Source organism: Paroedura picta, chromosome 2 (assembly GCF_049243985.1).
Source record: "Paroedura picta isolate Pp20150507F chromosome 2, Ppicta_v3.0, whole genome shotgun sequence".
Classification (NCBI taxonomy): Eukaryota; Metazoa; Chordata; class Lepidosauria; order Squamata; family Gekkonidae; genus Paroedura; species Paroedura picta.
The window spans coordinates 301,181-313,281 of NC_135370.1; the positions used below are offsets into that span (position 1 = coordinate 301,181).

The following is a 12,101-nucleotide window of genomic DNA, read 5'->3' on the forward strand; positions in this document are numbered from 1 at the left end:
CAGCATGGCTTAAGAGCCGGACAGAAGCCCAGCTAGTACGGCGCCATCTTCAGTCATTCAGATGGAATTTCTTTTGAACTAATTTCATCCCATTCGTTCTGGCCTGTCCCTCTGAGGCAAGAGAGAACAATTCTACTCCATCCTCCATATGGCACCCTTTTGTTAGGCTAAACAGACGAAGCTCCCCCAGCCATTCTTCATATGTCTTGGTCTCCAAACCCCTTGCCATTTTTGTTGCCTTCCTCTGGACACGTTCTAGTTTGTCAACATCGTCTTCAATTGGGGTGACCAAAACTGAACACAGGACTCCAAGTGAGGCCGAACCAGAGCAGAGTAAAGCGGTACCATCGCCTCCCATGATCTGGACACGATACTCCGTTTGATACAGCCCAAAATCCCATTTGCCTTTTTAGCTAATGAGTCACACTGCTGACTCATGTTCAATGTATGGTCTACTAAGACTTCTAGAGCCTTTTCGCACATGCTACTGCCAAGACAGGTCTCCCCCATCTTATATTGGTATATTTGGTTTTTCCTACCTAAATGCAGAACTTTACATTTGTCCCTATCGAACTTCATTTTATTCAGTTTAGCCCACTTCTCGAGCCTATCAAGATTATCCTGTATTCTGTTGCTGTCTTTATTTGTGTTTGCTACCCCTCCCAGTTTAGTATCATCTGCAAATTTAATGTATCTCCTCTAATCCCTCATCCAAATCATTTATAAATATGTCGAACAACACAGGCCCAGGACAGATCCTTGGGGTACTCCACTTATCACTCTTTTCCAAGAAGATGCTGAACCATTAACAAGTCTCCTCTGGGTACGATTTGTCAACCAGTTATTGATCCACCTGACAGAATTAGGATCCGTACCGCATTCCGCATACCGCATTCCAGAGAAAAGCTAGAAGATATAAGAATGCCTTCTTAAATGAACAATGCAAACAAATAGAAGAAAACAATAGAATGGGGAGGACCAGAGATCTTTTCGAGAAAATTGGACATATGAAGAGAACATTTCATGCAAATATGGGTATGATAAGGGACCAAATGGTAGGGACCTCACAGAAGCAGAAGAGATTTTTAAAAGGTGGCAAAATTATACAGAGGAACTATACAAGAGCGAGCTTAACATCCCTGATAACCACAATGGGGTAGTTACTGATCTGGAGCCAGACATCCTGGAATGTGAAGTCAAATGGGCCTTAGGAAGTCTGAGCAACAATAAAGCTAGTGGTGGTGACAGCATTCCAGTTGAACTATTCAAAATCTTAAAAGACGATGCAGTAAAAGTGCTACACTCAACATGCCAGCAAATTTGGAAAACTCAACAATGGCCACAGGATTGGAAAAGGTCAGTTTACATTCCAATCCCAAAGAAGGGCAATGCCAAAGAATGTTCAAACTACCGCACCATTGCACTAATTTCTCATGCTAGCAAAGTTATGCTCAAAATCCTACAAGCTAGGCTTCAGAAATATGTGGACCGAGAACTTCCAGAAGTACAGGCAGGATTTCGAAGAGGCAGAGGAACTAGAGATCAAATTGCCAACATACACTGGATCATGTAGAAAGCTAGGGAGTTCCAGAAGAACATCTACTTCTGCTTCATTGACTATGCTAAAGCCTTTGATTGTGTGGAGCACAACAAATTGTGGCAAGTTCTTAAAGAGATGGGAATACCAGAGCATCTTATTTGCCTCTTGAGAAACTTATATGGAGGTCAAGAAGCAACAGTGAGAACTGAACATGGAATCACTGATTGGTTCAAAATTGAGAAAGGAGTTCGGCAAGGCTGTATACTGTCGCCTTGCCTATTTAACTTGTATGCGGAGCACATCATGAGAAAGTTGGGATTAGAGGAGTCACAAATTGGGATCAAGATTGCAGGGAGAAATATCAACAACCTCAGATATGCAGATGATACCACTCTAATGGCAGAAAGTGAAGAGGAACTAAAGAGCCTGTTGATGCGGGTGAAGGAGGAGAGTGCAAAAGTTGGCTTGAAACTCAACATCAAGAAAATGAAGATCATGGCATCCGGCCCTCTCAATTCCTGGCAAATAGATGGGGAAGAAATGGAGATAGTGACAGATTTTATTTTCATGGGCTCCAAGATCACTGCAGATGGGGACTGCAGCAAAGAAATTAAAAGACGCTTGCTCCTGGGGAGGAAAGCTATGGCAAATCTAGACAGCATCCTAAAAAGCAGAGACATCACCCTGCCAACAAAAGTGTGTTTAGTCAAGCCTATGGTCTTCCCAGTTGCAATGTATGGCTGCGAAAGTTGGACCATAAGGAAGGCCGAGCGTCAAAGAATTGAGGCTTTTGAACTCTGGTGCTAGAGAAGACTCTTGAGAGTCCCTTGGACTGCAAGGCGAACAAACCGGTCAGTCCTAGAGGAGATCAGCCCTGACTGCTCCTTAGAAGGCCAGATCCTGAAGATGAAACTCAAATACTTTGGCCACCTCATGAGAAGGAAGGACTCCCTGGAGAAGAGCCTAATGCTGGAAGCGATTGAGAGCAAAAGAAGAAAGGGACGACAGAGAATGAGGTGGCTGGATGGAGTCACTGAAGAAGTAGGTGAAAACTTAAATGGACTCCGGGGAATGGTAGAGGACAGGAAGGCCTGGAGGATCATTGTCCATGGGGTCGCGATGGGTCGGATACGACTTCGCACCTAACAACAACAACCGCATTTTACCAACTTGTGAACAAGAATATTATGTGGAACTTTATCAAAAGCTTTACTGAAATCCAGATAAACTATGTCCACGACATTCCCCTGAATCCCATGCTGAGTCTTAGAAATCACAGGTCTCAGTTCCAGCTGCTCAAGGGTCGAATGTTTGATTATTTGTTCCAAATTTTTTCCAGCTACAGATGTCAAGCTGATGGGTTGATAATTACCTGGATCCTCCTTTTTCCCATGTGGTTTTACCATCTTAGAAGACCCTTGAACTATTTCCAATACAGAAAATTAAATTTGTTTCTTTAAGATAAGTCTAACGTTAACAGATTTTACTTTTCTTATTTACTAATCTCTTACTTATAAAGATCTCTCTTAACTCTCCCCAAAATGAGAAGCAGAAGCCATCTAAGGGTTTAATCCTAGAACAATTGATACATATTCTGACATGGATTTCTGACTTGGCCAGTATTTGCCATGATCTTGAAACAATGATTGTTTGAAGTGGTGTGCGGAGTTCTCAGTCTAATGCTTCCAAGGTGAAAACTGGACAGGGCATTTCCAGAGGGAGGATGGATGCAAGGAAGAGAATTTTGACCTGATTTCATAGAATCATAGAATCATAGAGTTGGAAGGGGCCATACAGGCCATCTAGTCCAACCCCCTGCTCAACGCAGGATCAGCCCTAAGCATCCTAAAGCATCCAAGAAAAGTGTGTATCCAACCTTTGCTTGAAGACTGCCAGTGAGGGGGAGCTCACCACCTCCTTAGGCAGCCTATTCCACTGCTGAACTACTCTGACTGTGAAATTTTTTTCCTGATATCTAGCCTATATCGTTGTACTTGTAGTTTAAACCCATTACTGCGTGTCCTCTCCTCTGCAGCTAACGGAAACAGCATCTTGCCCTCCTCCAAGACCCATTATGCACGGGGGTTTTAGCGCACATACGGGGTGGAATGGCGGCGACTAAAATCACGGATAACGCACGGAGCCGGCTGCAACCGGCTGCAGCTTCGGTGCATGCCGCCGAAAAAGCCGCGTCAGTGAAACGCGGAAGAAAGCGCAGCTTCCGGGTGAGCGGGGCGCAACCAGATGCGGCGCCCGGATCGGCGCGTGCATAATCGGTTACTCTGGGTTTTGCCGCCGTCGCGCCCCGCCCCGTGTATAACCGGTATGCGTCGCGTCTTCCCCCTCCGCGTTTTCCATGTGACCTGAAATCGCCGTTTCGGCGGCCGTGCATAATGGGCCCAAGTGACAACCTTTCAAATACTTAAAGAGGGCTATCATGTCCCCTCTCAACCTCCTTTTCTCCAGGCTGTACATTCCCAAGTCCCTCAACTTATCTTCATAGGGCTTGGTCTATTTCATCCACAGTAGCCCCCTGAGAATGACCTAGTCACTGAAATTATCCAGTCAGGCTTCAAAACTGTAGGGAAATGATGCTTTCAGAAACCTGGGGGGGGGGAGAAATGGGTGGGTATAGCCTGTCTCACTGATTCATCTTTGGAAGCGCCCTCTCACCCCTGCATTTGTGCACCTGAGAGTAAGCATTTGCTAAGTCACCCTGAATCACACATGAACAACTGCCCCCCGCCATGAGATATTATTTACCTTATCATGTGGCAAGCCAAGTCTTTCTGCCACGGTGGAAACCCATATTTCTGCAGAAAGAGCCGTTTGTGGGAAACCAAATCCTCTAAATGCAGTATTCGATGGCAAGTTAGTCTTGCAGACACGTCCACGACATCGGAAGTTGGGGATATCATAAACATTATTACTGTTGATCACTACGAAGTTTAATACCTGGTGCAAGGGTATAGATAGTAAAGTTATGATCACAAACTCAGTAAACACATGAAACCGCCTTATACTATCATCACACTAGTCTATTTTCTATTCTATATTTTGGGCATTTCCACACACTGAAAAAAATAGCATTATGCCAGCAAAATGGCGTAGCACTAAAAATTATCATGCCTCTGGCCATTCCTCACCTTCTGGCTCTCTTGCTTTCGGCTGCCGCCTTCTCACACTCCTTATACTCCCCAAGCGCGGCTTGAAATGGCGGAAGAGAGCAACGTGCTTTGCATGCAACTCTCTTCTGACTGTCAATCAAGCCAGGCAGCCAATCCCCTTTCTCAATTTTTTAAAGATCCCCTGATGCCCACTAATTTTTTAAAGTAAAACTTCACAATTGAAACGTCTATGCATCTAATCATAGATGCATAGTGCTTTTTATAATGCCACCCCTTATGGAATCATGAGTCTGGAATCTTTAAAAACTTAATCCCATTCTTGTTTTTTTTAGGGGGGGTGCTTTGTGTGATAACTTTGGGGGACTTTGCCTGCATGCTTGAATACCTATTAGTTACTCTAGGCAGTTTGCTCTTTAAAAAGAAAGGAGGCGGGTGCGAGGGTGGGACACTGGAGGCAGAGATAGTGTTTCTTTGCCTCCATACATTTCTTTAGCATGTGGTTTGCTGGTTGCTCTCCTGTAGCTTGCCCTACATAGGTTGGTGAATCCACTTTGTGATTCCCCATTTACCACTTTAAAATGACAGATGTCGCTTGAGGTTTGCTGGATGGACACGGGAGGGTGGCAACGACATGCAAAACACCAAAATTATGCCAGCTTGGTGTAGTGGTTAGAAGTAGTTAGGACTTCTAATCTGGTGAGCGGGTTTTGATTCTGTGCTCCCCCACATGCAGCCACCTTGGGCTCGCCACGGCACTGATAAAGCTGTTCTGACTGAGCAATAATATCAGGGCTCTCTCAGCCTCACCCACCTCACAGGGTGTCTGTTGTGGGGAGAGGAAAGGGAAGGCGACTGTAAGCCGCTTTGAGCCTCCTTTGGGTAGGGAAAAGCGGCATATAAGAACCAACTCTTCTTCTTCTTCAGTAATCTCAGGGCTCTCTCAGCCTCACCTACCCCACAGGGTGTCTGTTGTGGGGAGAGGAATGGGAAGGCGATTGGGAGCCACTTTGAGACACCCTTTGGGTAGAGAAAAGTGGCATCTAAGAAGCAACTCTTCTTCTTCAATAATCTTAGGGCTCTCTCAGCCTCACCCACCTCACAGGGTGTCTGTGGTAAGGAGAGGAAAGGGAAGACGTATGTAAGCTGCTTTGAGCCTCCTTCGGGTAGAGAAAAGCGACATATAAGAACCAACTCTTCTTCTTCAACATCTTCATAGGGTAAGCATTTCACTATTTTTATCAGGTGCGGAGTGGCCCTTTCTACTGCCTGTCAGAAGTTTTCCAAGATCCCAAGCACAGGTCTTGGACATCACCTGCTACCTGATCTCTCTTTAAAGGACTTGTCAGGGATTGAACCCTGACGTTCTACCACTGAGGAACAATCTCCCTCCTGTGCCTTATGGGATCAAAAAAATTAGTTTTTAAAGCTGAGTGGACTAAAGTTTTGTAGATGACTAAAAACAACTTTATGCACTAGTACTGTGAAATGGTTCTTCAAATTGTCTTTAGCTTCTGGTATTGTGGAGTTCCCTGGCCTTGATAGCCCAATCTTGTCAGATCTCAAAAACAAAGAAGGCTAGGCCTGGTAAGTATTTGGTGGGCAACCACGTTGAAAGTCTAGGGTTGTTATTCAGAGGCAGGCAATGGCAAACCACCTCTAAACGCTCTTTACTTTGGAAACCCACGAGGTTGCCATAAATCAACTGTGACGTGATGAGGAAAAATGTGGAAGAGCTCACAAAAAAAGGCTCAAATGTTTGTAAGATATTTCTTTTTTTAACTTACTGGCCATTCTCTTTCTACTTTAGGACTCCCTCAGCAATATGAAGACAGTGAACATCACTGTACCTTACAGAATCATGGCATAGATTGAATCAAGATAATGTGCATTTCTGTACACTAACATTCCTAATAAATGAAAGTATTAAGTAGCTCTAGTAGTTTTAACATACACTTCGCTCCACAAGGACAGTGCCTGTCTGAATATGGTATTTTTTGGAATCTCCCTGACAGAATTGCTAATGGCAACACGTTAAATCTATCAAGAAAAAAAACTCTGCATTAATTCAAATAAAATGCTATATGATCTGCATTTAATGGGGGTCATTTTGCACAAGGACCAATGTTGCTAAATGTATGCAGAAACACTATATTTAATAGTGGAATTTCATCATTCCGCACACCTTCAATTCTAGTGGAATATTAAGTCCCAGTAGCGGTCTATTCATTCCCCACAGGTTTCCGGTCTCGTCGGAATTGCAACAAAGGAGGCAATATTTTTCCGCACTTCTTCCCGCCCCTAGCCGTCAATCAAACAGAACAGCCAATGAACTGTTGTGTTCATGCTCCCGAAAGCCCCTTTCACTTTAAAAACTGTTTTTTAAAAACCCAAAAACACCAGTAGCAACGAATATTTGTTCATTCATTGTCTCAGAAAGGCCTTTTTCGCTGGTGCAGGAGCTGGCGCTTAATTGTTGACATGCTCTTCAAGTAAAAAAAAAATTCCTCCTCCTGAAGGGTGCAATTTCTGGCCAAAATTACAGGCAGCGTCAAACAGGGGGCTGTATTGTGCTCGGAAACTTTAAAGACAATTGCCGAAGGGAGCTTTGTGTTACTGTTAAACACTTCAGTGCAGGGACTTCAGCTGAAGAAGCCTCGCTTATTCGTTGCTTTCGCCCGTTTAAGGGGGGGAAATGGCTATTGCATCTCCGGAAGCTCGGGGGCGAGAGCTAGAGTGGGACATTCTTTCTACCGCTATTTTGAGAATGCACATGTCTTTCACTGATGTGTCGTGGCTTGTGCTCAGAAGCGTAGTGGTTTTTTCAGGGGGAATCCACTTTTCTGGATTTCCCCCTAAGGGCTAGAAAATTCCGATTGTCAATGGAATTTGGTGGGAGTTTTGTGGTTTGTTTACAACGTCATGCGGAATGTTAAATTAATAGTGTTTACAAAAGGTAAGACTTCAGCTACATTTAAGTTGTGCGGAATGGTGCTGGGATTCCCAATTTTAAAGAACAGGTTTTATTTGCTGCACTAATAAGTTTTTGAAATTCGAGATTCAAATATCTGCATTTTATTACTCGAAATGCCTCTGCTGATGATAACATATACAAGGAGTCCAAGAATCAACCCAAAGTTTCAACTTTGTACTCAGTATAGGCTAACCAGTTGGAAGACTGGAATTCTATAAGCATTTGGAAAATAAAGCTGGAAATATCAAGGTTCAAATGTAATCATAGCTAATATTTAATAGTTATAAGCCACGCCTTTCCAACACTTCTAAAATTTCATTCCTTTTGAATAACTGCTCTCTTGATACTATCAACCATGTGGTAATTTCTTTTGCAGTGTACCATAAGGCTGAGTTGAAATAAAGATTGTGGCATGATTTGCTCTTCTTAATATTATCTTTATTATTATCTAGTTATATTTATAGGCGGCGGGGACTCACCCGAGCTGCTATTTGGCAGAGTGGAGCGCAGGCAGGAGAAGACGCGGCACAGGTGGCCCGGCAGAGGGATGCTGCCGTGCGCTGTGGGTGGCAGTGTGCTTGGTGGGGGAGGCAGGGCCTGGAGCATCTTTTTTAGGCGCTGCCTGGAGAGTTCCCGCCTCTTTGCCTAGCCAGTGGGCAACTTACCCACCCTCCCTCCCTTGTTTTGTTCTGTTTGGGGGGTTGCATCATTGACACGTTAATTGTCACAGCGGGGTCTGCGCTGGATAATGAGCCTGATTTGTGGGGAGCCAGTCTCCCCACAAGGGTTAGGGCCTCTTTAAAGGGAGGCTTAGGAGCAGGAGCCGACCCAGCGGGGTAGGCCACATGGTTCATTAACTGACCAGGCAGCTCAGGGGGGATACCAAGGAGGTTTGCACCTTTTGGCCTCCCATCTGGGTCATCTCCCATCGTAGCTGATCCCAACGAAGGAGATCCGTATTCCCAGCGGGGTCTTGTGATGGACTCCTTTGTGAAGCTGGACCATGGGGGGGGGGGGCAGCCGGCTGGCTGCTTAGGTAGGGCTCATTGCTCGTGCTGTGCCAAACCTCCATTGGGAGGTATGTTGTGAATAAAGCTGTGGACAATTTTTAAGCCAAACAAATGAGTCACGTCTTTATTCCGCCTGTACTCATCTCCTACCTGCCAATATTTTTTGTATTTTACTTGATGAACATTTAAACGTTTTATAGGCCATTAAAGGATATGATGATGACGACGATGAAGTAGCTCTAGTCAAGAGCTTTCAAGCTACAGGAGTTAAAACTAATTATTATGTCTAATTTAAACCTCAGGCTTGTATCTGTTTAGATCTGACAGAAGACTGAGAATTATTCAATGTGCTTTAAAAGGAAGTACTTAAGCCCTTGTCTAGAAGTTATAGATATCTCAGGGAGTATTTCTGTATTCACATGGCATATTCTTTTCTTTTGTAAGACTTACCATGGGCATTTGGTGTGATTGAGTTGAAAACATGTCTTCAGTCCAGAAGGATTTAAGAGATGTTTCTGCTCCAACAAGTAACAACCAAGAAATTCCTCTCTCTCACAAGGCAGCCAAACACATTGCGTCCCACTTTCCTTGTTGTGAACGTGATACTGCTTTGTAAGAAACTTACCTGTGGAGACATGTCTTTTGTACACCCACCGTTTATATAGTACTCAAGGTCAACAGCTTTGATTTTTCCATCATTCATAAATCCCACCTGAAAATAAGACATTACAGTGAGAAGCATTAAACATTACTCATTTTCTGAAATGCATGGGCATTTTTCCTGTAGTTAGTATAGAGGAACTAGAAGTTCTTTTTATTTTTTAATAAACTTCATATTTTTTCTCATAATGATTTTTCTTATAAGATTCTGAACGGAAAAGAATACAAAGCTGTGTTTTAACTAATAATGTCATGCTGTGCCATTATTTGGGCATAGGGCACCAATGTCTCACAAGGCCTACAAGACTAGGAAAGCATTTTCCCCATCTACGCTCCCTTTTATTGTCATCAAATTGGACCCAGCTTGCAAACCTATTGTTGGGTCCTTGGGCGCTCCCACAGGGGTTGCCGTAGCAGTTCAGGCCGTCTCTTTCAGCCTCCCGCACGATTGGTTCAGATGCCTGAATGTCTCAGTTCTCTCTGCCCCCTCATCTCTCACGGGCTCTCCTTTTACCCTTCTATCCCTTTGCCGCTCTGTCTCCCACCCTCAGGGCTGAAAGGTCATAGGCCAGAGGCTATGAAAATTAGATCTTTGGTATTATCTAAGCAGCAGAATACGTCAGAATTGGTATAGCTTACTTTATATTTCCCAAATAAAGGATGTCGCCCTCCAACTATTACCATGTCTTCATCTCGTTCTAGAGTGAACCGAACCGGGCATCCAGTTCTGCAAACAAATAGACAGACAGGCATGGGCCCCTGCTGACTTCAGGGCAAGCAGGAGGACAATTATAAAATTTATAATTTAAAATACATAACCTAGAAAAAAATGCAAAATACCTAAACAGAGCTACTTATAAACTTTCATAATACTGGCTTGGATCATTATTTATTTACTTAAGCTCATTTATATCTCCACAAACACTACGCTACCAACCACAGAGCATTCTCCCACCTGGAAGAGCCCACTCAATTTCCCCACAACAGCTTCTGCTCCTGTAATAAACATACCAGTGATCAGGTTTAAATGTACATTTTTGAGCAACAGCGATTTCCTGACCAGCTGGGTGGCCCAGGCGAGCCCAATATAATCAGATCTCAGAAGCTAAGCAGGGTCAGCCCTTGGGATGGGAGACCACCACGGAAGTCCAGAGTTGTGCTGCATGGCAGACCACTTGTTCTGGGCAGGATTGGAGCCGGGGGCACAAAGATGCTTGGCGTTAGTGGGAGCCGGCTGAAGGCCGCCGTGTTTTCATTTTTAAGTTGCTCTTGCCAGGCGACTGCAGGCCAGCACAGAGCATCAGTGGGAAAACAAAGCAGGATTAGGCCAAGATATGGCGTTCCCTTGGAACACAATTCACTGATGAACAGACCAACCATCACTCAGCTTCAGAACCTGGTCTGAGGTGCAGGAGCCAGCCATAGTGACTGGGGTTTGGTTGGCCATTTGATGATGGCTCACTTAATGAGGCCATGACTTCACAGGAAGCTAAACTGAACCAACTAGAGTTGACAGTCTCCAGCTGGGCCTGGGGTTCTCATGGATTTATGACAGACGGCAATCAGTTTCCCCGGAGGAAATGGTGGCTCTGGGCTACAGGCTCTCTAGCTTCATGTGTGGGGCTTTCTCAAACTTTGCCCTCCCCAGACACTGCCCTCAAATCCCTGGTGACTTCCCAAGCTGGAGTTGGTTAGCCCTAAATCCAAAATCCTAAATTTACTTACTATGGTGATTTGGTGTAGGGATGATTGTGGAGACCGTTTCACTTGACTTATGCAACTTCCTGGCCTTACCAGCACCGCAAAGAGAGAATGGTCTCCCATATTCCTATATATTACCTCCATTCACTCCTTTACAAAAACCAAATGTATTTATTTGTATCCTTCAAACTTGGTAAATGTTAAGCAGAAGGTTGCCAAATAATAGTAACCAAATATTATTTTTTAATTAAAGCATTAAATATTGGGAGCATTCCCCCACAGAAGTAAATTCACCTCACGCTTACCCCTCGAATTAAAATTTATTGCTACTGTTATATTCTCTACTCCAAACTGTTATCTGTATAGTATCAGCCCCCCATGGCCCCCATCAATAGATAGCTAAATCTATGGACTCGGGGCAAGTGAAGGTGAAATGGATTTTTTAAGCAAACTTGGAGCACTCATCACCATTGCAGAAAAATCTAAAAATTAAAAAAATATACAGGGGGTTAAATTCCCCCCAAAAGTAAAGTGGTGTTCTCTGCACAAGCACGGACAACACACTTACCCCAGGTGATCGGAGGTGGGGCAGAGGAGCTGTGCGGGTTCAGTGGTGGATGTGCAGCTGGGGAAGCATGGCTGTGACCAAAGGTGGCACAGCCCAAGAGACCCCATCAACAGCTGCTCCAACCTGGCCGTGGGGGGGGGGATGCCAGCTGCCTCTCCAGGCCTGGCAGCAGCAGAGGAGCATGCCAGCAGCTGCTCCAGCCTGGCTGGAGGGCTCAATAAGAGGAGGTGGGTGCTGGAACTGTCTGGCGGTGGGAGGGAACAGATTCCCCCCTTGAGAGCCTCCCGTACTGCCCGCTGAGCCCTTAGGAGGAAACCAGCAGCAGCGAGGGGGAGATGTCTCCCCCCCCCCAATGAGTATTATTTACACTATACACCTAATCACTTTCAACACTGGAATATTTCTCCAATCTTATATTAATTTTATTTTAGAAGAATAAAAAAACATTAAAATATATAGTTAGTAATAATTTACTCTTTTTTGCACCCAGAATAATAGTTTAGCGTTTGGGAGTTGACCTGGT

General features: G+C 44.5%; 1 protein-coding gene across 4 annotated transcripts in view; it reads right to left on the reverse strand.

The window, feature by feature from the left end:
• Positions 1-12,101, reverse strand: part of AOX1 (aldehyde oxidase 1) — a 143,022-nt gene that overhangs the window by 62,340 nt on the left and 68,581 nt on the right. For all 4 annotated transcript variants that reach the window (XM_077319115.1, XM_077319116.1, XM_077319114.1 and 1 more), the window contains exons 23-25: positions 9,949-10,036; positions 9,275-9,361; positions 4,304-4,495 (exon numbers count right to left, since the gene is read on the reverse strand). In XM_077319115.1, the coding sequence (XP_077175230.1) occupies positions 4,304-4,495; positions 9,275-9,361; positions 9,949-10,036 (367 nt within the window). The remainder of the gene's footprint in view (positions 1-4,303; positions 4,496-9,274; positions 9,362-9,948; positions 10,037-12,101) is intronic.